Source organism: Pipistrellus hanaki (genome assembly GCF_964339955.1).
Source record: "Pipistrellus hanaki genome assembly, chromosome: 6".
Lineage (NCBI taxonomy): Eukaryota > Metazoa > Chordata > Mammalia > Chiroptera > Vespertilionidae > Pipistrellus > Pipistrellus hanaki.
In genome coordinates this window covers 56,596,604-56,621,593 of record NC_140508.1, presented here as the reverse complement: position 1 = coordinate 56,621,593, position 24,990 = coordinate 56,596,604, and the positions used below count along the sequence as shown (strand labels likewise).

The following is a 24,990-nucleotide window of genomic DNA, read 5'->3' as shown; positions in this document are numbered from 1 at the left end:
ATAGTTCAAGAGCATAGGATCTAGAACCAGAGTCTGTTTCGAATTCGGTCTCCATTACTAGCTGTATGATTGAGTAAATTAAATTCTCTGCGCTTCAATTTCCTTATCTATAGAATAGAGACAATAACTATTATCTACTATAGAGCAGTTTGGAGGATTGATTGAAAGAGTTAATATAGATAAAGCACTTAATATAACATCTGGCTTACAAAAGTATTTAGCAAATGTTAGATTTTATAATTATTATCATTATCTCTTAAGTTCAGCTATGAGATGAAAGTTACATTATAAAAATGCTTTGTGATTTTTCATCAAATGGGAAACAGTTTAACTTGGTTTCATGGCAAAGATATTTTCCTAAAATAACAAATATTTTCTCTCTAAATTTTTCAAATCAACTGAATAAACAGATTTGTCTTAAAACAGTTATATTTTGTTTTGATGAGATAAAGGAACAGCTTATTTGCTCAATTTTGGGGTTGAACATTTATTTAAGAAATGAACTTTATTGAGATGCAATTTGCTTAGAATAAAATGTGCAGTTTAATGAGGTTTGGCAGTGTATACACTTATGTAATCTCTACCACAACAAGAGTATTTCTACCATCCCCCAAATCTTATGCTCCTTAATAGTCAAGACTATTCTACTCCAGGCCAGGCAACCAATGATCTACTCTAGACAATGTTTCTCAAAGTGTGATCTAGGGGACAGGAGAAGTCAAAGGTATTTTCATAAAAACTAAAATGTTATTTGACCCTTTTATTCTCATTCCTTTATGAGTTTACAGTGGAGTTTTCCAGAGGCTGACTATATGATGTATGATATTGTAAGAGACTGAATGCAGCAGATATTAGAATTTAATATAATCTATTAAGCTAGACATTAACAAAATTCGCAAAGATGAAAACAAGGACATACTTATTAAAATAGGTTTATGAAAAACAAATAAAAGGATGCTATATATGTTAACATGTAATGGCTTCTTATTTTAAACTGAATTAATATGTATTTTAAAGCTTTCTCAGTTTTGATTTCTAATATGGTTAATATCAAGAGACAACAGCCCACAAAATAAAAGCTTTTTGAAGTCCTTAATATCAATATTTAAGTGTATAAAAAAGTCTGGGACCAAAATGTCTCTTGAAAGGGACCATGCTATCTAATTTTTTGTATCCAGAGAGCATTTAGTTCAACCCGTGGCTTTAAAAATCCCTTCAGTAGAACTAATAAAGAAGATCATTACCTTTTACCAAATACAGAGACTTTTCTTTCAGATGTGGGTTTGGTCATATTCAACTTTCCAAAGGATGGCTTTTCTTTGCTTTAAGAAAAGGAGGAAAATAAACTATTTAAAATAAATATAAAAAAATATTAGTTAAAGAAACTTTTGGAAATATGTTAGAACCAACATATTACGTTTCCTATTACCTATAAAAATAATTCAAAATTATGAAAACTCTTAGTAGCAGTCATAACTGCAATAAGAATAGGCTAATAGATTATGTTATAATGCTAAAAACGTGAAGATGAAAAAAACATAGCTACATTATGACTTCAAGTATCTTAAAATATAGACATTTATGGATAACAACATTAAAAGAAAAGAAAAAAACTTAAAAAATATTTTCAATCATAGGATGAGAGCCACATTAAAAAATTTTTTTTGGCCGAAACCGGATTGGCTCAGTGGATAGAGCATCGGCCTGTGGACTCAGGGGGCCTGGGTTCAGTTCTGGTCAAGGGCATGTACCTGGTTGTGGGCACATCCCCAGTGGGGGGCGTGCAGGAGGCAGCTGATCGATGACTCTCTCTCATCGATGTTTCTAACTCTCTCTCTCCCTTCCTCTCTGTAAAATATCAATAAAATATATTAAAAAAAATTTTTTGAGGCCTAGTCTATCAGAACACAGCTTAATATATTTCGAGATACATTATCGAAATTACAGACCTAAAACAATGAAAATGGTAGTCTTTTAGTTTCCAATGCAATTCAAGACAAATCTTTCAGCGTAAGTAATATGCAACAGTAGAAAAGTTTTTTCTGACTTCAGAAGAAAAACCATACATAAATATTTCAAATTCTTAAAAGTAGCTGCAGCTCAAACTATGTAAACCTAAGCAATTTAAGGACAGTTAGCAAATAAAACTTGTACCTTACGTTAAACAAAATATGTTAGCTTCATGGCTGAAAGTCTTTTTGAAAAGAAAGGATTTATTAGGGCATGGCTAGCAAAAAAGACCAGGTTCTGGAGCATGAAGTCTAAGCCACCAGCAGCTTGGCTAGATGAAAAGACATGTCTGATGTCCTGGAATTAAGCCCCTTTTTACATCAAATGTTGGGGTGGGGAGTGGGAGATGTAAGCTATTCTGAAAGTATTTATTTTAGCTACGGGCAAAAGGGGTGGGAGAAGCTGAAGTGGAGCCAGCTCTGGGATGGGTCCAGAGTTATCAAGGAAGAAGTATCCCCTCCTTTGGATTAGCTGTGGGGGAGCAGACTGAAAAGTTTCTATGTAACTAACAAGTGGAGGCACCTGGGCTTCTAAGGCACCTGGCTATTCTCCGGTGGATATTCACAGAAATAGCCATCTGGAAATTAACCCTAAATTCCAACATATATGGAGAAATGTGAGCAATCTTTTGTCATAGGTAGCCCATGGCTATTAAAGGCTAGCAGTCTCTCACATTCTCAGGCCACTGTAAGCTGTATGTAATTTTATTTCAGAATGTTTTTTCTTGTCATTTGGTATCCGAGAAGGATTGATAGAGATTTACAGTGGCTTCATTATAGCCTTTTTCTTAGTAGGAAGAAAATCACTCATAGAGTAAAACTAGTTTACTATAGCTAGTTCTTTTGGACACCTTTTTCCAGTACATTTTGAGAAAATAGTTTGGAGAAGTGGCATTCTGTAGACTGCTACTCAACTGCAGCTTACTGTCAGAGCAAATAATACCTTTGACAGAGAACTTGGCTAGTTGAATACACCTCAGCAAACTGACAGTCATTGCACAGGAAATATATGTTAGCTGCCTGGCAAAAGACACGGCATTGAGACTTAAGGAACAAATGCGATATAAGACGAAACACCTTAGTAATATGCCCAACTTTTAGCTTTCCTTGACTCAAAATTAGGTGCCACTGGTAACAGACAATATTGATCACGACATCACTGATAGTGCAGCTTTGTTATTATCACGTGACAGATTTCTTTGTCCAAGACAAGAAGGCGTGTGATACTTACGTTTGAGGGGTATAGAGGGCTTGTTTATTCAAGTCTTGGGATCTTAACTCCTGCATAGACAGGCGGCCAGCACCACCGGTAGAAACTGAACTGCGCTTCATGCTTATGACCTGCATTCATGAATTCAGTATTAAAAAAAAAAAAAGTTTCCAGGTGGCACTATGAAGTACCAACTATTATCTTCATCTTCAAACAGAAAGGCAGTCAAGTTCCAATGTTTCTTCAAAATAACCTTTTCCCAGGGAGTTAATCCTAAATTCCCACAAACACAGATGAATCTGAGCAATCTTGTGTTAGCTGGTTAACAGCTATCAATAGGCTAATTGTTCTGTGTTTTTTTTTCTTTTTTTTCTCCCTCTCAGTCTTTGGCTGCTGTAAGGTAATTTACAACATCTCAGAATTTTTCTTTTCTTATCCATTTCTTGGTTTGACCATTATTTCTTTTTAAAATATATGCTTCTGCATCAATCAATCAACTTTCCCACTCTAACCCATAGGCCCACTCCCACTCAATACTTGAAATGTATTCTTAAGATTACGAGGAAGACTTCCAGATGTCCGTACACGGTCACTAGGATGTTACACTACGATCTCAAACACACCAAGCACATTTACATGAGCTACGGGCAAAAGGGGTGGGAGACGCTGAAGTAGAGCCAGCTCTGGGGCGGGTCCAGAGTTAGCAAGGAAGAAGTATCCCCTCCTTTGGATTAGCCGCGGGGAGCAGACTGAAAGGTTTCTATGTAACTAACAAGTGGCGGCACCAAGCGGCTCCCAGCCCGGGCTCCCCTCAATGCTTCCCCCTTTCCGCTCCCGGCCTCTCTTCTTCCCATCAGCAACCCCAATCCTCCCCTTTTCCCTCGGGAAGTCGCTGCCAGTAGAAACTGATCGGACTCCTGGACTCCAGCGCCTCGCAGATCCGGGCCGAGGCTTCCCGCAACAAGCACAACAGCCGGCGCTGGAACACCGCCCCCAGGGCCACTAGCTGCGGGCGCTCTCGCCTCCTCCCGGCCGCCCCCCAAATAAACCCAAAGCCATTGCTCACCTTTCTTTACAGCTTCCCGACGGGACTCAGAAACCAAATTTCCGTAAACCGTGCGATAACCTGCTGGACAGGAGGGCGGCCGCCAAAACACCAACGCCCGGGCCCACCCACCCGCGCCGTTAGAATTTTAAAATCTCCGCCGGCGCTGACGTCATCACGTCCCCCGCGCTCGCGCGCGCATGCGCACCTCTTTCGCGGAGCTGCTCGTCGCGGGAAATGTGCGTGAGTTGCGTCCCGCCGGGCACGCCGGCGTCTCCGGGGCACCGTAAGCGCCCCCGACCGAGTCCGGTCAGACGCCCCCCTAGTGTAGATCCGAAGGCCTGGGCGCTCTGAGTCGCGGAGGAGGGGGTCAGAGGGCGCCCTCAGTCGCCCTGGAAACGCTTTGTCCGTACAGCAACATGGACGCGCCCGTGGACTCTAAGAGAAGATGTTCCCCTCCTTTGGGCTGAAGGGGGCTGTCTTTTAGGACCACTATATAGATACGTGCTTTTTCCCCCACGATGCACATCTGGGAGGCCCGCGTGCCCTTTTCTGATGGAGGGAAGCGGCGAGGGAGGAAGGAGGTCGTGGGGTCCTGAGTGTGGGCGCAGTCGGTTCCGTAGATCGCGCCGGGATGGTTGGTCCACGCCTAGGCTCGGGCTCAGAGTTTGCTCGCTAGGATGTTACGACCTTTCAGTCCGGTGGTATCCGGTGAGAAGCTAGAAGGAATCCAGATGATCAGGGGGTGGGGTTGGTGTGAAGCAGAGAAGTAGGAGAGAAAAAGGGGTGCAGGGAGCACAGACGGCTTTGCTGATGGCGGTGGTACACCTGGTATGGGTCCTCCCTTCACAGTCACTCAGACTTCCCTGGGTTTGAACTCAGACAAACTCTGCCTGTAACACCTAGAGGGGCGGGGTTTGGGGAGGAGTTCAGAACCAAAGTCGGGATTCCTGGGTCTTGTAGCAGTTGTGCCATTGACTACAGTTGTAATTTTGGGCACGCCATCCCTTCTGCCTGAGTTGCAATCTTCCTATCTAAATTTCTAGCTCCCACTAGATCAGTGTTTCCCAACCTTCTCTCATGATGAGAATCACCTGGTGGAGTTGTTAAAACACAGATTCCTGAATCCCAACTAAGAAGTGCTAAACTAGAATTTTTGGGAACATATAGGTAAAATTGCATACTTAACTAGTGCTCTAACACAGATGTTATATACAGAGCACTAAGTTAGGTATGCAATTTTACCTATATGTTCTCAAAAATTCTAGTTTAGCACTTCTTAGTTGGGATTCAGGAATCTGTGTTTTAACAACTCCACCAGGTGATTCTCATCATGAGAGAAGGTTGGGAAACACTGCACTAGATATTACTGGACCCCCTCCCTCCATGGTGACTGCAGGGAGGAGCAGTGCCAGATTTACCATCACCAAAAGCATTTATTTGAGCAATTGCTTTGTGTCAGGCACTGCACAGCACTTCAGGTCGATTATCGCATTACATTCTCTAAACTGCCCTTCGAGATGTCATAAAAAAAGGTGAAATTGTGGCTCAGTGAGATCAAATAGCTGGTCCATGGTCATAAAGCTAGTCCATGGAGTTAAAAGTTTGAATCTATATGTTACTACCGTGTTTCCCCGAAAATAAGACATCCTCCGAAAATAAGACCTACTTACAGGTTTCCTTCTGAGTGATGTATAAGGCATCCTCCCGAAAATAAGCCCCCCTCCCCCCCAGGCTAAACATGAGAGATTTGGTCCACTGATTCTGAAAGAAATGGAGTCACAAGAAATTCACCAGGAAATTCAGGAATTGGATTGTTATGATGATGTTCCAGAAGATGATGGCATGATTGTCATCGAATAAATGAGTAAATTCTTGATACTGTAGGATTCACAGTTTGTCTGGTTTGTGTTGACAACTACCGTACTACCGTAATAAATTTCCTTTATTTTCATTTAACAATAAATGTGTACCGTATTCTTCATGGAAAAATAAGACATCCCCTGAAAATAAGACCTAGCGCATCTTTGGGAGCAAAAAAATAATATAAGACACTGTCTTATTTTTGGGGAAACAGGGTAGTATTAACTGTGCTATTAGTCACATGTATTTCTTAATTTGTCCCCCCTCGTCAGTGTTCCACTAGACTAGATTTAGTAAGCAATATCCAGAACTGAAAAGCATCTTTTGAAAGAAGATTAGGAAGTTCTGAAAAATCTAGTTGTTGGAGGAGAACTGCTCAGAGCAAATACACGTCTAGGCTCTGTAACCTTGCAATTTGGCTACGGTTAGTGCTGTTAAAATTGCATTTTGCTTTACCTTTACCTTTATCCTTGTGTACTCCATTGGTACCAGTAAGGCAATGATACCAGAGAGCTGGCTGAGTTATTAGGTTAAATGTAGTTTGAAAAACAAGAGCTGATATGCTAACAGCTCCTCAGAAATGGTGACCTCTGGGTTTATCTCACTAAAAAGAATGGGTTCACATAGGTAATATAGTATTCTTTGCTTTGACAGGACACTTTCACCTGTTAAGGATTCAGTGATTTTCTGACTTGGAAGATGTAGACATAATGGCTGGTTCCAAGCAGGGCCGATTCTAGAAATAAGATCAGGTTTTAATTCTCTTTGTCCAAGTTGGCTGAAAATTTTGAATTATTAACCCTGATATTCAAAGTTTATATTAAAACAATGTAATTATTTTTAGACCTGCTACATATCATGAATGTTAAATTCTCTTCTGTGTACATGTCAAGTTTATTTACTTGTGAATTTATTTGTGTATGAAATATATTTTTATTGAATATAGGACATTTAAGAACTTGATCTGGAAAGTTGGGTTTTACTTCTAATCTCATTCCCAGAGATTTTTTTTTTCTTCTTTTCTTCCTTTTTTAAAGAAAGAGAATGTCAGTGGTGCACCAGCTGTCACCAGGATGGTTACTGGATCATCTTTCTTTCATTAACAAGATCAACTATCAAGTTCACCAGCATCATGAGTCTTGTTGCAGTAAAAATGAGCCCACTACTTCTGTTCACCTTGATTCTGTGTCCTCCTTTGGATCCTCAACTAAATTTATTGCTTCTGACTCTACCACTAAGCCCAAGAATGATGATGGAGGAAATTGTGAAATGTTCATACAAAAATATATTTTTAGATCTGAACTGTTTGATATCACTAAACCTTATATAACTTCAGCTATTCACAAGGAATGCCAACAAAATAATGAAAAGGAAGATTTAATGAATGGTGTTAAAAAAGAAATCTCCATTTCTACTCATGGGAAGGTAGAAAGTTTTAAGAAATTTTTATATTTCTACAGAAAATAAGATTTATTATTGCAGTATCAGATATCTTGTGATTTACTAAGTTTAAAGAATAAAGCATAAGAATCAGGAAGCATAAGAAGGCTTTAGTGTATCCAGAGTAATTTTTAACAATTTGCTAATAACCCTTGCTATACAATCCCTGCCTTTATGGATCTTATAATTGTAAAGAGAAAAAAGATATTAAATAAACATATTGAGAGTTAGAATAAGAAAATTAATAGAGGTAAATTATTACATTGTTATAAGTATCTGAAGTAGCAATTTTAATATTCATGTGATTTTTTTCTCTTACATATGTTTTTTCTCTTTCAACTAATTATTGATCATCTGCTATGTGCCAGGCACAGAAAATATTTCTGAACTTTCAGTAATATAGTATGTAGGTAATTTATCATTACTGTTATTAATTCAGGCAAATAACAATAAACAGTTGTAAAGGACTTTACAGTTCACCAAGTATAGACATTGTCTTAATGTTTAGGTATTTTAGTATTTCAATGTTTAGGTGTCTTATGGGTAAATTTCTCATTTTAATATGGAAAAATATAGATGACCATATGTAATGAGGTTATCTTGATAAAACTTACCTTATTTATTTATTTATTTATTAATAATGTTGAGACTTTTAAAAAAATATATATTTTATTGATTTTTTACAGAGAGGAAGGGAGAGAGATAGAGAGCTAGAAACGTTGGTGAGAGAGAAACATCGACCAGCTGCCTCTTGCACACCCCCTACCGGGGCTGTGCCCGCAACCAATGTATAATACATGCCCTTGACCGGAATCGAACCTGGGACCCTTCAGTCTGCAGACCAACACTCTACCACTGAGCCAAACCGGTTTCGGCAAAACTTACCTTATTTTTGATATGCTATGGCAAATAGTGCAATTAACTTAAACTTAAATTCATTTACTTATTTAGCCAACAGATATTTATTGTTAGTCTGCTAAGAGTTTGCCACAATGTAAGCACTGAGGTTTCAGCAATAAAAAGTACATAGTTCCTGCTCTGTATTGCACTGTCTTACTTGTTCTTTGCTATGGAGTTGTTAGATATAGCATAGTATTAATATATCTGATTTGTATCTCACCCTCAGATCAATTACAAACAACTATTAAAAATACATTGGAAAATTTTTTAGGCATAAGTTCAGAATAATTATACCATATATATCAACTGACAGATGACACTGCTGACTGTTTATAGAATGTCACAGTTGTTCCATGGATGTCAGTGATACATTTTACCATTTAGTAATATTTTTCACTAATAGCTGATACGGCGGAGGTGACCTTTTATCACCTATTAAATTTGTAATAAAATTATTAATAATTATTATTTGGGAAAAAAATTTGTATCCTTTCTCCATACCCTCTGCACTGATTTTGACCTAAATAATAATTATTACATCTTAAAGACTGAGTTACCCAATATGGAAAATGTGATAAAAAAAATTCAAAATATTAATATTGTGATAGATGGCAGTATAATTTTCCCCCTGTAATTTATTCTTTAGAAGCGTAAAAGGAGTGTTGGTTTTAATCAAGGTGAACTGGATGCTATGGAATACCATGAAAAGGTAAAGTGAGAAATGTTTACTGATAACATAAGATTGATGTGAAGTAGTGTAAAAAGACGATATAAATAAGGATGTTCTTAAAAGCAATTGTGATTAAAGTTAGAATTTAATAAAGGAGTGGATTATTGTTACTTTTATATTAATGAACAATTTAAACAAGCTTATATTAAAACTTCATATATTCCTATTTTACATATTTAATGTAAGTAAACTTATGCTATATTGGTTAAGTTTAGAAATTGTGTAAGTTATAAAAGCCTACTGTCCATAGCTAAAACAACTTAAGAGAGTGGCGGAAGAAAGCATGAATAATGTGAAGGATGTATTTGTGGAACTAAGAGATAAATGAAATCTAGGAGATAAATAAATGGGAGAAAACTGAGGGAACACAAATATTTCAAGCTTAATTGCCTAAGGAACACTTTTGATTGAAATGGGAAACCAGGGTTGGACTTGTTGAATTATTGTGATGGTATGACATTGAATTTTTCCCCCCCAAAATCTTTTTTTTTTTGTGGTAAAATATACATAACAGAATCTACCATTTTAAACTTTTATAGGTGTATAGAATTCATTTTATAACTTAAGTATATATTTTCTTATATATACTGTTTTGTTATTTAATTTTCTGTAAATTTATGAGGTTTGTATCATTCCCCAATTAGGAAACTGCAGTTCAAAGGTATACTCATACATTCTTATCTTTTCATTGTAGTATGAAATTATTTTTCTACTAAAATTTGTGCACAGGGGACTGGTTCCTCAGCTCGGCCTGCACCCTCTCCAATCTCATGGAGACTGGTTGTTTTGTTGTTTTGGTCTTGACGCCTCTTGGCCTTTTAGTATTAGGAAAAGCATTATGGATTAATTTCAATCCATAAATGTTTACATATTCAAAGCATAGTAGGAGTTTCATTATTTAGAAAATTGTTTTAATGTCAGTGACCTTTTAATGTACTTAAAAGTTTTTCTTACAGATCAGGGGGCTGATTTTGGATGGATCTTCGCAGATAATCCAAGAAGGTTTAAAGAGTGGCTTTCTTCATCCACTTTCTGAAAAACAGGACAAGTGTAATGAACCCATTACTTTATCATTTGATACCTGCAATTTATCAGAATTATGTGAAATGGCAAAGCATTTGCCTTCTCTGAATGAAATGGAACTTCTAACATTACAATTGATGGAAAACGATATGTCTGTTACAGAGCAGGATTTATTTTCACGGATTGTTGAAAACAACTCTAGATTTACAAAAATGATTACTTTAATGGGACAGAAATACCTGGTGCCACCAAAAAGCAGTTTTCTTTTGTCTGACATTTCTTGTATGCAACCGCTTCTGAATTGTAAGTAATTATTATGTATTACTAGAAAAAGATAATTTTTCTGTGGCCTCAAAAGTCAAGAGCTAATCTGAATGTTGAGTGAGGGCAAACATTTTATGAGGCTAGGTAAACACTGAATTTTTTCAATGTAATTTTGCTTTTAAATTCAAGTTTAAAATGCTGAAATTTTGCTTTTAAAAAACCATTTTAAGTTATTATTATGTACAAAGGGTCAAAAACTACCTAGTCCCTAAGAGAGCAAATACAATTACTATTTTGTACTTAGGAGTTCAGGATACAATTGGGTTTGACCAAATAATTTTATTTAACTTTTCTTCATAGCAAAATAAAACACTTCAGATATGAATATTAATTCTTAGCCTTTTAGGTTCTATTTTAAGCTAATGTTCAAGTTTATTGTACCAATTTCTTGAAACATTTTCCTGTATAAAGTTGAAAACCTTAAATATTGAAGCCCAGACCAGAATTTGAATTTAGATTCTGATGTTTAACTGTGAATTTGGGTACTTCACAAAACTGAGCTTGAGTTTTCTAATCTATAAAATGTATATGATAATACCTACTTCTCAGGGTAATTTTGAGGTTAAATGAAATAATCTGCATCAGGAGGTTAGCTCCATGATTTATATGTTTTTAATAAATTACAATTCAGTATTCTAAGGGATGAGTAAGTAAAAGGTAAGTATTGGTCAAGTTGAATTTAATCTGCTATTATTATTTGGACATTTTATATCAAAATTTAAGGTTAAAATGACATGGCTTATTAATGAAAAGGTTATTTTAATTGTGATCATCTTACTCATGAGCAGTTATTCATGCTGCAATATTATAAATTCCTCAGGGTAAATGATAGTTTAACAAATTAATGAGAAAAATCATGCTATTTTTGAACATTGTTTTCGTTCTTTTTTATTTTTGTTACTCTAATAGTTTAAAAACTGATACTTCCTTATTTTAAATTGCGTTCTTTTGATTACTTAGGAGATTGTACATTTACAGAAATATAAATCACCTTTGTTTATAAAAGGAGGAGAAGTGACAGCTCTTCCTTACTGTGAAATTCCAATTAATAAATGCTGATGGAATGATGGAACTGGAAAATTTACATTTGGCAAATACCATAGTAGTTGGATGTAAAAGTAGTGGATGAAAAGATGAGATACAGTATATTTGCATAGTCTTAAAGTATCTCCCCCACAAGACATTATTAGTTACAAAGGGAAAACTAGAGAAACCTGCAGACTACACTTTAACTGAGTGATCAAAGGTAGTATCACCAATAATGAGACATTCTGACATCTGTATTTCCTGAGAGGTGGTTCTGATAATGACACAGCATTACTTCACTGGTACTCTTGCCCAAAAAAACCTATATTTAATCGTGAAAAAATACTCAAACTGAGGGACATTCTACAAAATAACTGGCCAGCAGTCTTCAAAAGTGTCAAGATCATAAAAGATAAAGAAAAACTGAGGAACTTGCCCAGATTGGAGGGGATTTAGTAGACGTAACAGCTAAATGCAAAGTGTGATCTTGATTTGGGTACAGGGCTAGAAAAAAATACACGACATAAGTAGACAGTTGAGGAAATTTTATTATGGCTGATATATCAGTTAAAAGACTGAAAGTTTATTTCATAAAGAATCTTAAAAAAATAAAGCAAAAAACCCTGAAGTTTGAAAGGACTATATTAATATTGCTATGAAGACTAACAGGGTTTTTAAAATCATTGGTGTCCAGCTAAGTGAGTTGTAGTTATTTTCAGACAGTCTCTAAAAAATAGTAATAGGGGAAATCATATTAAAATCCTGGTAGTACTAAGTTAATGGTTTTAGTCTATATAATAAATGCCATAAATCCTTTGTTGCATTGCATTGTATTTGTGTATGTGGTGAATGCACTTCTGTTTTGAAGGACATGTTTAGTTTTTAGGGTGATCACATACAGAAATTTCTGAAATTGTGTCTTTGTTCTTAGGTAGGAAAACGTATGATGTGATTGTGATAGATCCACCATGGCAGAACAAGTCGGTTAAAAGAAGTAACAGGTAGGTGTAAACAAGTCTTCTATTGGGTAGGTTTTCTGAAGGCTATCGTCCTTTGTACATTTTAGTTACATGTGCTAAAAACATTAGTTTTTGATAAAGGTTGTCTCAAACTGCTGAAACACTTCAGTATTAAAGTTTTAATTTCTTTAAGTAGATAATTCTCTTGAACTAGAGCTATATATATAGGTGTAAGGATGTTAAAAGTAATATATTTATTAATTACTGAGGTTACTGTCTGAACCCATTCAGGGATGTTTCTGCAAAGGGCAACCTTTTTGCCTTCTTTAATATAAAACACAAAAGTTTAGAAATATATACCGTAGTCTATATTTCTAAACTTTATATATATTTCTAAACTTTATATATTTCTAAACTTAATATAGAACATAATATAGATTTCCTTAATAATCTGATTTTTTCCCTAAGCTGCTGGAGGTAATCTGTCATAGCTGGTAGGATTGTGCTTGTGTAGTGTGTGTGTGTGTGTGTGTGTGTGTGTGTGTGATCTGTTTATTATAGCTTTTACAAATGTATGACCTAGATATTATCTGACCAAAGATATGGGACCTCTACAAAATATTTTTGAGAAAAATTAAAGGAAATATTAAAAAAAATTAAATTTATAGTTGACATACAATATTATAGTACTTTCAAGTGTAGAACATAGTGATTAGATATTGCTATACCTTATGAAGTGATCACCCTGATAAGTTTGGTACCTATCTGGCATTGTATTTAGTTACTATAATAATATTGAGTATATACCCTAAGCAAAGAGAATCTTAATAAAAGAAGATCTCATACATTGAAGTGGGACTTTAACAAACTATCTCAGTGCTTTGCGGCTCCCAATCCTATCCATGAGCCTCTCTCCTTCTTTCTGGTTGTGGATTTCCCACTCCGCCATCTTTCCTGTGTTTTTGGATGATGTCCATTCTGATTTTAATTTTTTTTTTTTAAAAAAAATATATATATTTTATTGATTTTTTACAGAGAGGAATGGAGAGACATAGAGAGCTAGAAACGTCGATGAGAAACATCGACCAGCTGCCTTCTGCGCACCCCCCACCGGTGATGCGCCCACAACCAAGGTACATGCCCTTGACCGGAATCGAACCTGGGACCTTTCAGTCCGCAGACCGACGCTCTACCACTGAGCCAAACCGATTTCGGTTAGTTGTTGTTTTGAAATTGTTGTGTGAGGCAGCAGCTTAGGTGCTTACCTAGGCCGTCTTCTTGGTTCTCTCTCATTTGTTGACTTTTTGATACCCATTCTGACAAGTGTGAGGCAGTATAATTAGTAATATTAAGCATCTTTTTGTATGTCTATTGGCTATTTGTATTCTTCTTTGGAGAAATGTTCTTTCGTGACCTTTCCCCATTTTTCTGTTGTATTGCTTATTTTTTTTTAATTATTGAGTTATATGGATTTCTTATATATTTTTGATATCAAGTCAGATAAAAAGATATCATTTATGAATATATTATTTCTTTCAAGCAGGTTGTCTTTTTGTTTGTTGAAGATTTATTTATCTGTGCAGAAGCTTTTTAGTTTGTTGAAGTCCCACTTGTTTTTTTGCTTTTGTTTCCCTTGCTCAAGGGGATATATAAAAAGAGATATTACTCAGACTGACGTCAAATAGTTTACTTTCTATGTTTTCTTCCTTACATTTTTTTAAAACCATTTTGAGTTTATTTTTTTAACCAATAAGTTTTTCAATTATATTTTACATTCATCAATATTTTATATCAATTTCAGGTGTACAACCTACAGTTACCATGCTTTAGAGTTGGATTCCAACGTTTATTGTATTTGGACATTTTGATGTTATTTACTTTTTCTAGAGCAGGTTTAATAGTAGAAACCTCATTGTAGTCAATTGAGGAATATAGGAGAGACAGCAGAAAGACAAATTGCATATGAGTCCTTAATTTAGCTGTATTCAGAGGAGACCAAATTGAGGAAAACTCTCTGTTCTATAAGAAACATCAGAGGTTAGCATGGCTGTATAGCATACCTCTTAAAGAGAAGGGGATTTTATGCAAGGATGGATGAATTATATCCTGGAAGCAGCAATAGGGGCCTGGGAGAATTCTTTTTATTTTTTATTTTTTATTTTTTATTTTTTTAAATATATTTTATTGATTTTACACAGAGAGGAATTGAGAGGGATAGAGAGTTAGAAATGTCGATGAGAGAGAAACATCGACCAGCTGCCTCTTGCATACCCCCCCACTGGGGATGTGTCTGCAACCAAGGTACGTCCCCTTGACCGGAATCGAACCCGGGACCTTTCAGTCTGCAGGCCGACGCTCTATCCACTGAGCCAAACTGGTTTCAGCGGCCTGGGAGAATTCTAATCTCACTTCTCCCAGTTGTATGTCTTAAGTGTTGGAAAAGGGCAACATATACCAGTATTTGATTGAGTATTGTAGAGCAAGTAGTGCAAGAGAAACTAGACTTCATACTATTAATGGCCACGAGATGCAAGATTAGGATTTTTAATTTTTTAATTTTTTTGTAATGAAAGCATAAGAATTTTAGAGAGGCCAGTGGAATTGATTGGGAAGGAAGAAAGAAGGAGGATGATAGACTGAGGGATGAAAATACAGTAGAATATTGAGACAGTAGTGTCAAGACTACTGTGACGGGGTACCTGTGTAATGTACAGATTATGACAACCAAACAATAATTGTAAAAAGCATGTTGTAAATATTAGTAAAATTACTGAACTGCAATGCATTTAAAAGAAATATAGACTGACAAGTTGAAACAAGTTATAAAACAAAAAATAGTTATTTCTGACTTGCCTATAATAGTGTGTCCACTGGATGTCACTGTGGGTACATATTTAGTGATACAAATGCATAACTATGGGAGCTTTATGTTTGTGGAGTAGGTGTTATACAGGCTTTTTCCATGCTTATTATTGTTATTTTTGCAGCAAATTTTGCTAACATTTTTCTGTTTATTTTTAGGTATAGTTATTTGTCACCACTGCAAATAAAACAAATACCTATCCCTAAACTGGCTGCTCCAAACTGTCTTGTTATTACTTGGGTGACTAATAGACAGAAGCACTTACGTTTTGTAAAGGAAGAACTTTATCCTTCCTGGTCTGTGGAGATAGTTGCTGAATGGCACTGGTTAAAAGTAAGTTTAGAAGTTAATTTGTTTGTTCATATAGCATGACATGTAAGTCACATTAAGATAGCATCGACAACCGAAACCGGTTTGGCTCAGTGCATAGAGCGTCAGCCTGCGGACTGAAAGGTCCCGGGATCGATTCCAATCAAGGGCATGTACTTGGGTTGGGGGCACATCTCCGGTAGGGGGTGTGCAGGGAGCAGCTGGTCGATGCTTCTCTCTCATCGACATTTCTAGCTCTTTATCCCTCTCCCTTCCTTTCTGTGGAAAATCAATAAAAAAAAAAAAAAGAAAAAAAAAAGAAAAAAAAAGAAAAAAAAAAGATAGCATCTACTTTTTAATACTTAACACGTTGCTGCTCTACTCCTTCAACATAGTCTAATTAAAATTTTTACTTTGCTGGTAAATACTTTCATCTTTTTATTTTAAGGCTTTGTTTGTTCGCTCTGGTTTTGTAACAGTTCTAAACTACTGGCCTTAGTAAGCCACTCAGAGAAATACCAGGATGAATTTTTAAAAAGCTCTGTTGTCTGTAGTTTAAAAATCAACAAACAAAAATTTTGAGGAATCTGTTCATCACTAAACATAGAAATAGCCTTACCCTTCATCTTCTTTCTCATTATGCATCCACAATTTCAGTCACCATTTTTGACTCCTTTCCTTTTTTTCTTTCTTTTGTTGCTGGGGGTGGGAGGGAGAATAGCAAAGTAACCCAGTGTGGCAGATCCTACAGATCAGGCCGAAACAAGCAGTCGGACATCCCCAAGGGATCCTGAATAGGGTAGGGTGCAGGCTGGGCTGAGGGGATCCTCTTCCCCCATGCATGAATTTTGTGCACCAGGCCTCTAGGATTATACGAAACCCTATTGTTATAATAGAAGGAGTAATCTACATTGAGTATAAAGAATATCCTAAGAATGAGAATTTCCAGTGCTTTTAATGCACTTTATAGTAGAGGTGCTATCTCATGGCCCTAGTGGTGATAGAAAGGTTTCACTGATTTTGTTTTTAGGTACTTTGATATGGGCTAACGGATTTTATAGCTAAAATAAATGAATATTCTGATAATGAAAATATATATCTCTACCTTTAATTAATGAATTGATAGTGTTATTATGAATTACATTTTGAATTTGATTAGCTTAAGTAAGTCTTTGAGAATCTGATCACTCCAAGATGAAAAGATAAAATTAATTTCTGGATTTATAATGCCCAAGGATTGTACAATTATCTATCTCATAAATCCCTTAGCTTCTTTCATTATTAATTTTATCTGACAGCATTAATGACACTGTTTCCTATAAATGAAGGAAAGTATTATAATCTACTTAGTCACATTGCCAGTAATCATTAAATATTTGAATTAATGAATAAATGAGTTTATGATGGCATGGTTTCCAGGAATAAATATTAATGAAAATTAGAGATTTCTGTGTACAAAATGATAAAGTGATATTTAAAATATTTTTTAGTCCCTTACAGCTGCTCTGTCCAATATGGTAGTTTTCTCTGTAGTTTGTTCAAACTGAGATGTGATGGTAGGTATAAAATACTAGATTTTGGAGGTTTAGTATGAAAAACAATGTAACTTATCTCAATATATTTTTTTGAATTTTTACATATTGAAATAATATTTTTGATTATTAGATTAAATTAAATATGTAATTAAAATCAATTTCACTGCATTCTTTTGATTTTTTAAAATGTTGCTTCTAGAAAATTTGATACACATATTTGTGGCTCAATTATACTTATTTCTATTAGACAACACTAGCCTGGAAGTTTAATAATTTATTTTTCTTTTGTGTAAAATGTAGGAAAAAAGTCACAAACAAACCTTTCCAGGATATTTATAAATAAATAAAAATATGATTATTTTTTACTCCTTCCTATCAGATTACCAATTCAGGAGAGTTTGTGTTCCCATTAGATTCTGCTCACAAAAAGCCTTATGAAGGTCTTATACTGGGGAGAGTTCAAGAAAAAACTACTTTACCATTAAGGTAGGAATGGTGATTTTTCAGTTATATAAGTCTATTAAGTTTTAGGTTTTTAAAAATTATTAATCAACTGATCATTGATTTTCTTTAACTTTTACATTTTCAAAAATATGCAAATGTCCCATGCCAAAGAAGTATGAATGGTATGGTACATGAAATTTTATAATATTTTTTGTTTTATCTAGTATGTAATTGTTGAAAAGGAAATTATTAGGAATGTCTTAATACTTAAATTGCTGATTTCCATTATTGTTTCTATTAATTTTAAATTCAGATATTATTTGAAAGGTGAAAAAAATTAAGGCAACTGTGGCTTGTATATAAAAAATGTCCTGTAAAATATAATTTACTTTGTTCTCTTTTAATTAGGAATATGCTCCCCATTCCAGATCACAAGTTAATTGTCAGTGTACCCTGTGCCCTTCACTCTCATAAGCCACCGCTTGCTGGTATGTTTTTATAAATAGAATTATTCTGACTTCTGTCAAATTTAAAAAAAGGATTGAATTTAGTATTTGAATGGTCTAGAGATTTGGAAATTAAATCAGATATGTTATTTTAATTAATATTCTAAAATTTTATAGCATAATATATGAATAGTTGTTCTTTGTTTTGTTTTGTTGCCCTTGCTTGTTCTAAAACCAGGAGCTCAGAATAGCAGTCAGAGATGGTTAGAATTCCCTTGATATTTGGTAGAAACTCTCAGGGTTTTATGTTGATGTAGTGTTGCTTTTCTGAACCATTGGAAAGGTAATTGCTGCAGCCTGCAACTTTTACTAGTCTTAATGCTTTAGTGTAATGTTCATCATTCAATGAAACTAAGCAGCGAGGAATAGTGAAAAGTTTTGGCTTTGGAGATTTACTGTCATGAGTTTGAATATTGCTGTGCAATTTGAGTGAGTTACTCTAATCATTTTCCATCTCAAAGTGCTAATTTAAGATGGAATAATGATATTTAATCTTTAAATTTGTGAGGATTGGTTATAATATATTTGAAATTCTTTAGCATATACTAGAAGCTCAGTGAATGCTATATTTTTCAAGTGAAAGTTCAAACAATAGGATGTAAGTTCTTGAGAGAGATTGAATTTGATATTCAAAGTTTGCTATTCAAATAATTTCTTCAGGAATATATATTTTATTAATTTAGTGATCCCTGCTTTGAAAACCCCCAACTTTTCAAGCTCTTACTCAGAAAAACTACAGGCCGTCATCCTGTCATATTATTTTGTAGAAAATGGTATAGTTTATGAGTTAGGATATATAGGAAAGTGAATACACATTCCCCAAAGAATTCTTATTGATAGCACTTAGGCTTTCTGTATCTTAAATTGCTTATGTAGAAGAAACAGTGTAATGTTACTTCATTTGAGAAATATTCAGATGTCTACCTCATGATTATTATTATTTTTTTTTACTTAGAAGAAGAATTCTCTGTGAATAATTGCCTTTAAACTTCGGACTGCCATAGATTCTTTAATGCATTAAATATGTGACTTAAATGAAAATGGTATGGTACTGCTCTTTGAGAAAAAAAATTGTTTGACACTAGTTATACTCGATGGAGGAATTCTAATTTGTATTCTTATCACTTAAATTTTAATCAGTCAGTGAGTGCCAAAGCTCAATTTAGTGTTTGCCTTAGGGCTTATTATTTTACTTATAAAAATCCAAAAGCTAAGATCCAAAATATTTCATTCTTAAATAATAATTATACTATTTATCAATTACTTTTAAATAAAATTGTGTTTAAAGAGATAAAGTTATATCACAGTGGAAACAATTAGTCTTTTATTACTACTAATAAAAATTAATGTTACAGCCTGTGTCTATGAGGTGCAGTTCTGCCATATTCCCAGCAGAGAGCAGCACAAGCACACAACAAGAACCATTTGAAACAAAAGTTAGACTGGGGGTGGTGGGGTGCGTCGCATTATTCCATGTATGTAATCCTCATGCTTTGGGTAAATAGTGATAGACAAGAAATACTTTGTAATCCTTTATTTTTTTAGTTCATGTTATTATATAGCATGTGCATGTATTTTTAGGTGTAGAGCTATACAAATTAAAGCTACCAGAAAGCAGCTTTCAAATTTCTGCAGTATATTTTACTTTGAGATCATAACTCTAGAATTTAGGATGACACATGTTCTATATATAATGTTTAGAACTTTTATTTGTAAATGTTCTTAAACTGCAAATTCATAAACTGAAAAGTTCTTTTGCTTCTAGAAACACCAAGATTTTTTTTTTTTAAAAAATTATAATTTGTTATTTCTGCCTCGATATAAAAAGCAGCAAAATTAGCAGCATATTCATTTCAACTAGTACATTTACTCGATTTTTAAGTTTTGAAGTTTTCTCCTTACATTGAAAGATAAGCCATCAATAACTATGATGCATTATAAATGTATATTCTTAAGTTTAAAGATTTAATAGGAAGATTAGGAAATAAAAGTATTTTAGTCAAACTTTATATTATTTTACCTTAGAGGAATTTCCATTCCTTTTTACTACGTTACTCAGTAACAGTCTGTCTGAAGAGTAAAACATAGTTTTATGAGAATCCATATAGCGTTTGAGCATCTTCTCAGCCCTGCTCCTTGCTTCCAGAGCAAAGGGGAGTTACTGGTGATGCAGGGATCACTTCCACGTTGTTGGTTAGAAGTATGTTTACTAATACCAGACATTATGTAACTATCTAAGTATGCACATGTTTTACTCATATTTAAATATATATGCACTTAATGTTTTTAAAAAATATATACTTTTATTGATTTCAGAGAGAAAGGAAGAGGGAGAGAGAGATAGAAACATCAGTGATGAGAGAGAATCATTATTGGTTGCCTCCTGCACACCCCACATTGGAGATCAAGCCTGTAACCCAGGCTTGTACCCTGACTGGGAATCAAACTGTGACCTCCTGGTTCATAGCCCTGATTTATCAGTTTTCCTTTGTAGATGAGAAATGAGGATTTTAACACCCACACAGATGACTTCAGTTTTCCAGCAACTTAGCCCTACTGGCTGGGCTGCATTTACTTTTTAATGGAGATATAATTGACATATCATATTATTGTAGTTTCAGGTGTACAACAGGATTCAATATATCTATGTACAGATGCCCCCAATTTCCAATGATTCTACTTAACAATTTTTTTTTTAACTTTACAATGGTGCCAAAATGATATACAGTCAGTAGAAATCGTACTTTGAATTTTGAATTTTGATTTTTCCCCTGGGCAATACTATACTTTCTCAGAATGCTGGGCAGCAGCAGTGAACCATCGCTCCAGGCAGCCACTTAGTCCCAGGGCTAACCAAGTCACTTAAAACCTACAGAGCATTTATTGTGTTAGGTGATTTTACCCAACTACAGACTAATGTAAGTGTTCTGAGCATGTTTAAGGTAGGCTAGGCTCGGTTGCGATGTTCAGTAGGTTAATTGTATTAAGTGCATTTTTGACCTATGATGTTTTCAACTTGTGATGGGTTATCAGGGCATAACCATCATAAGTTGAACATCTGTATTGTGAAATGATCACCAACAGTAAGTCTAGTTAATATCCATCATCACACATAGTTATACATTTTTTTCTTGTGATGAAACTTTTAAGATCTTGCATTTAATTTTAAATTGATATTTTAAATTAATAAGAATAATTTTTTTATTAATTTGCCTTTATGTCTTTTGCCTTCTTTTGAACTTAAACAAATATTTAGCATCATAAGACATATTCCTTGATTTTCTATCTTTTGTTAACTAGGAAGAAAAAAATCATGCGGTAATGTGTTGCATTGAGAAAGGAGGCGGTAAATGGGTTTAGGTTATTTGTATTTTTCCACTCTAAGCCATCTTTTTCTATTAGATTGTGAACTCTTAGAAAACATGGATATCTGATTTTTTTTAATTAACTCCCATAGCGCTGATTAAAGTAGATGCTTAGAATAATAAATATTTTTGAGTTTAGACTCTAGATTAAAGTCCCAAAATAGAGTTGCTAACATCTTTGTACTGAAAAACTGAACAAATAAGCAAAAACAAAGAGAACCTTGGTTCATTCACTATTATCTTAGACCACATTAAAAGTGAACTGAGGCTGGTAATGCATCATGTGTGGTGGGGAACGTGGGAAAGTGCTACAGGTTATTGTCCTCTAGGACTTTGGGGAGATCTTTCTCTTTCCAGTTCAGTACCATTTAATTCTATACTTATAAAAGGACTAGAGATCTTTTTGTTACCATCTCCTAGATGCTAGCAAAGTCTAAATTTAAATTCAGTTGAGTTATAGACAGGTGCTTTTAGTTCTTTGATATTTTTTTTAAACAGGACCAGTACTTTCAAATATATTGCTGTGAGAGCAATTGAACATTATAAAAACATAAAAATTTTCATATATTGGCCTTTAGACCTTACCTACATCAATTATTCCTAAGGAACTCTTCTTATTACTAAAGGGAATTTGATAGATTTCTTCCAAGCTCAATCTTGTATAGCAAGTAAGATTTTATTTTACCTGTCTAGTGACTTTTCTTCCCTGAGTTGTTATTTTCATACCCAGTTTCTGTAATTAGTGAATAGCTAACTTAGCAATGTGATTAAGGTTAAATTGACTTAAGTATTTGTCTAAGTGAGCATGGTAAAAGCTTCTATGGTATTCTTTTCTTTCTGTTAGTGTTGATCACAGCTGTTTATCCAGTATATATAAGATACTTTTTTTTCCCCAACAAAATATCATTTTCAATAATAATATAATGAAGAAGGAATACTTAACTATGGAAATAATATAGTGAAATTTTTTAACTAAGGATGTATAATTTGAAAGTGAAAGAATGTTCTTAGCACCACCAAGTTATAGCTAGGGGATATTGTTATTTGTTAATTATGTATTCTGAATATTTCTGGGTCCAGCTGTTCATTCACTTCACTTTCACTAAAGTATATGTTTGCAGAGACTTACATTTTATCTTAGTTTTTAAAGTGGGTTGTCTCTGAATTGTTACTGTCGACTTCTTTTTTATGCATGGATTGCATTTATTAAAAAATAAATTAAGTTTGTACTCAGAAGACATGTCAGCAGTATTGGAAAACTGACGTCATCTGTGCGGGTGTTAAAATCCTCATTTCTCATCTACAAATGAAAACCGATAAATCAGGGCTACGGGAAGTTCTCGTGGAGTTTTTTTCAATCTCAAGGGTACTTATTTCAAATGACTTTCTACCTATAAATAGTAAAGCCTGTGACAAAATCCTTGAAATTAATTTGCTATCTATTTTTTAAGGAAATATTTTTGCTTTTCTACTCTTAACTGCTAAAAGGATATTGATTCTTTTCTGAATAATAATTTTTGTGTTTTTTCTCTTTTTCGAACAGAGGTTTTAAAAGACTATATCAAGCCAGATGGGCACTATTTGGAATTGTTTGCTCGAAATTTACAGCCCGGTTGGACTAGTTGGGGCAATGAAGTCCTCAAATTTCAACACGTGGATTATTTTATTGCTCAGTCTAGAAGCAGACTCTGATCTAAAAAGTTGTGGTTTTCTTCAGTTTTTTCTTATCTCCCTTTATTCTGATTTTTTTTAATTTTTAATTTTTTTTTTTTTTAATTACCAAGCAGTATGCTTAGAACTGTAAATAGGACATGGTTGTTCAGCAAAATGGCCAGAGGTGACTAGCCTTTAAGTAATTTTGAGATGAATTTTACTTCGCTTGCAATAGTATTATATACTATTCTAGGCTCATTACAAATAAAGATAGTGTTTAGAAAGATGGCAAGACTTTGTTATGGAGAAAGTCATGAAGCCTGCACTGTGGACCAGAGGTCATAATTCTGCCTATGGATGTGTTTTTTTTTTTGGCCCACACATTGATATAAAACATTTGAGGCATCATTCTAGAAAAACCAGGAAATTTCACATAGAAGTCCAGTATATGTTCTTCCCTATGTCGATTGGTAGGTCTCAGCGGTGGCAGCTCTTTTGGGAGGGGTCATGTAATCCCCAGTTTATGGCAGTGTGCCTCTTGCTCATGACTTTCACTTATATTATCGATCTGGCCCCTGTAAAATCTAAATATACAGCCTCTGTTTTACTGTAACATGCTGGGAAGAGCATTCAGATACCTGCCAAGTTTGTACTGAGTTTAGGGAACATTTTTTTGGAGGATTTTAAATTGTGTTCAAGGCTACTTTTCAAGTATGTGTTAGTTTGCTTATTTTTCTGGCAAAAATGTAAAAGAAATTTCTTATACTATTAAAAATGTCAGAGGTGGCATAATAGATGGAAGCTACACTCAGTTTTCCCAGGACCAAACTGGAATTACAATTAAAATATAGAACAATCAACCTGAATAACCAAATGAAGACTAGCTGAACACAAGTTTCATAACCAACATTTTACAGAAGAAGCCACATCAAGACCTGTAGGAAGGGCGGAGATGCGAAAGGGATGGCCTCAGTCCCACAGGCTGCTGAGATTCCAGAGAGATCTCTCAGCTGCGAAGGTTCCCCCTCAGGAGCATGGAGTCTCAATTCCACGCTAGGATCTCCTACCCGGAGCACTAGAGCTAGGAAGAAGTGCTCATACAACATCTGGATGTGAAAATCTGTGGGAATCCTCCCGCCAAGGAGAGCCAGCTGTCTGCTAGAGACACAGGAGCACTCTTAACTGTGCTGGTTTATTATATATAATCTTTTAAAAAAACTTTGAGGTATAATTTTCAAATAAAAATTTACAATTTTCTGTGTGCAAGTTCATCCAGTGAGTTTTGAAAACATATATAATCATCTACAACTATAATTATGATATATGACATTTTCTTTTCCAAAGTTCATGTGATTCTTTGATGTCAACCCCCTCTTTCCAGCCATGGCCCTTGACAAATAATGATTTGTTGTCTATCATTATTTTTGCTTTTTTAGAATTTCATATAAATGGAATTATAGACAACATCATCTATTGTGTCTTTTTCTCTCTTAGCATTTTGAAAAAGCATACGTCAATGTAAGAAGCATTCAAACCTTTAGAGAATTTTTGTGAGTTTATTTGAGCCAAACTGTCAACAACTGCCAAGAAGCAAAATCTCAACAGATTGAGATTATGCTCCAGAGAATGGCAGTTCTGCAACTTATTTTATATATTACAATCATTCCAATTTTAGTATATGTGCTGCCAAAGTGCGTACTACATTACAGTCAAAAGATGTAAGTGGGTTACATGAAATCCATTAGGGAGGTGGGAGAAAGCAAAGCAGGGAATCCTTTGGGATGGA

At 34.7% G+C, this 24,990-nt stretch overlaps 2 protein-coding genes across 5 annotated transcripts in view; one reads left to right on the top strand and one right to left on the bottom strand.

The window, feature by feature from the left end:
- The window catches only part of NDC80 (NDC80 kinetochore complex component), a 35,912-nt gene extending 31,472 nt beyond the window's left edge, over positions 1-4,440 (bottom strand). The window contains exons 1-3 of the mRNA XM_084888115.1: positions 4,286-4,440; positions 3,241-3,350; positions 1,245-1,322 (exon numbers count right to left, since the gene is read on the bottom strand). Of these exons, the coding sequence (XP_084744241.1) occupies positions 1,245-1,322; positions 3,241-3,341 (179 nt within the window). The 5' untranslated portion in view covers positions 3,342-3,350; positions 4,286-4,440. The remainder of the gene's footprint in view (positions 1-1,244; positions 1,323-3,240; positions 3,351-4,285) is intronic.
- A 38-nt stretch (positions 4,441-4,478) lies between these two features.
- METTL4 (methyltransferase 4, N6-adenosine) lies at positions 4,479-24,461 on the top strand. Of its 4 annotated transcripts, none has more exons than XM_084888120.1 (9): positions 4,479-4,503; positions 7,165-7,552; positions 9,114-9,176; positions 10,154-10,523; positions 12,502-12,571; positions 15,551-15,725; positions 17,616-17,722; positions 18,089-18,168; positions 23,095-24,461. In XM_084888120.1, the coding sequence occupies exons 2-9, from the start codon at positions 7,172-7,174 to the stop codon at positions 23,241-23,243; spliced, it is 1,395 nt and encodes a 464-aa protein (XP_084744246.1). In that variant the 5' UTR covers positions 4,479-4,503; positions 7,165-7,171; the 3' UTR covers positions 23,244-24,461. The 4 variants fall into 4 exon arrangements, with proteins under 4 accessions (XP_084744246.1, XP_084744244.1, XP_084744245.1 ...); XM_084888118.1 differs by having other exon boundaries at positions 4,497-4,550; XM_084888119.1 differs by lacking the exon at positions 4,479-4,503 and adding an exon at positions 4,566-4,975.
- The last annotated feature ends 529 nt before the right edge of the window (positions 24,462-24,990 follow it).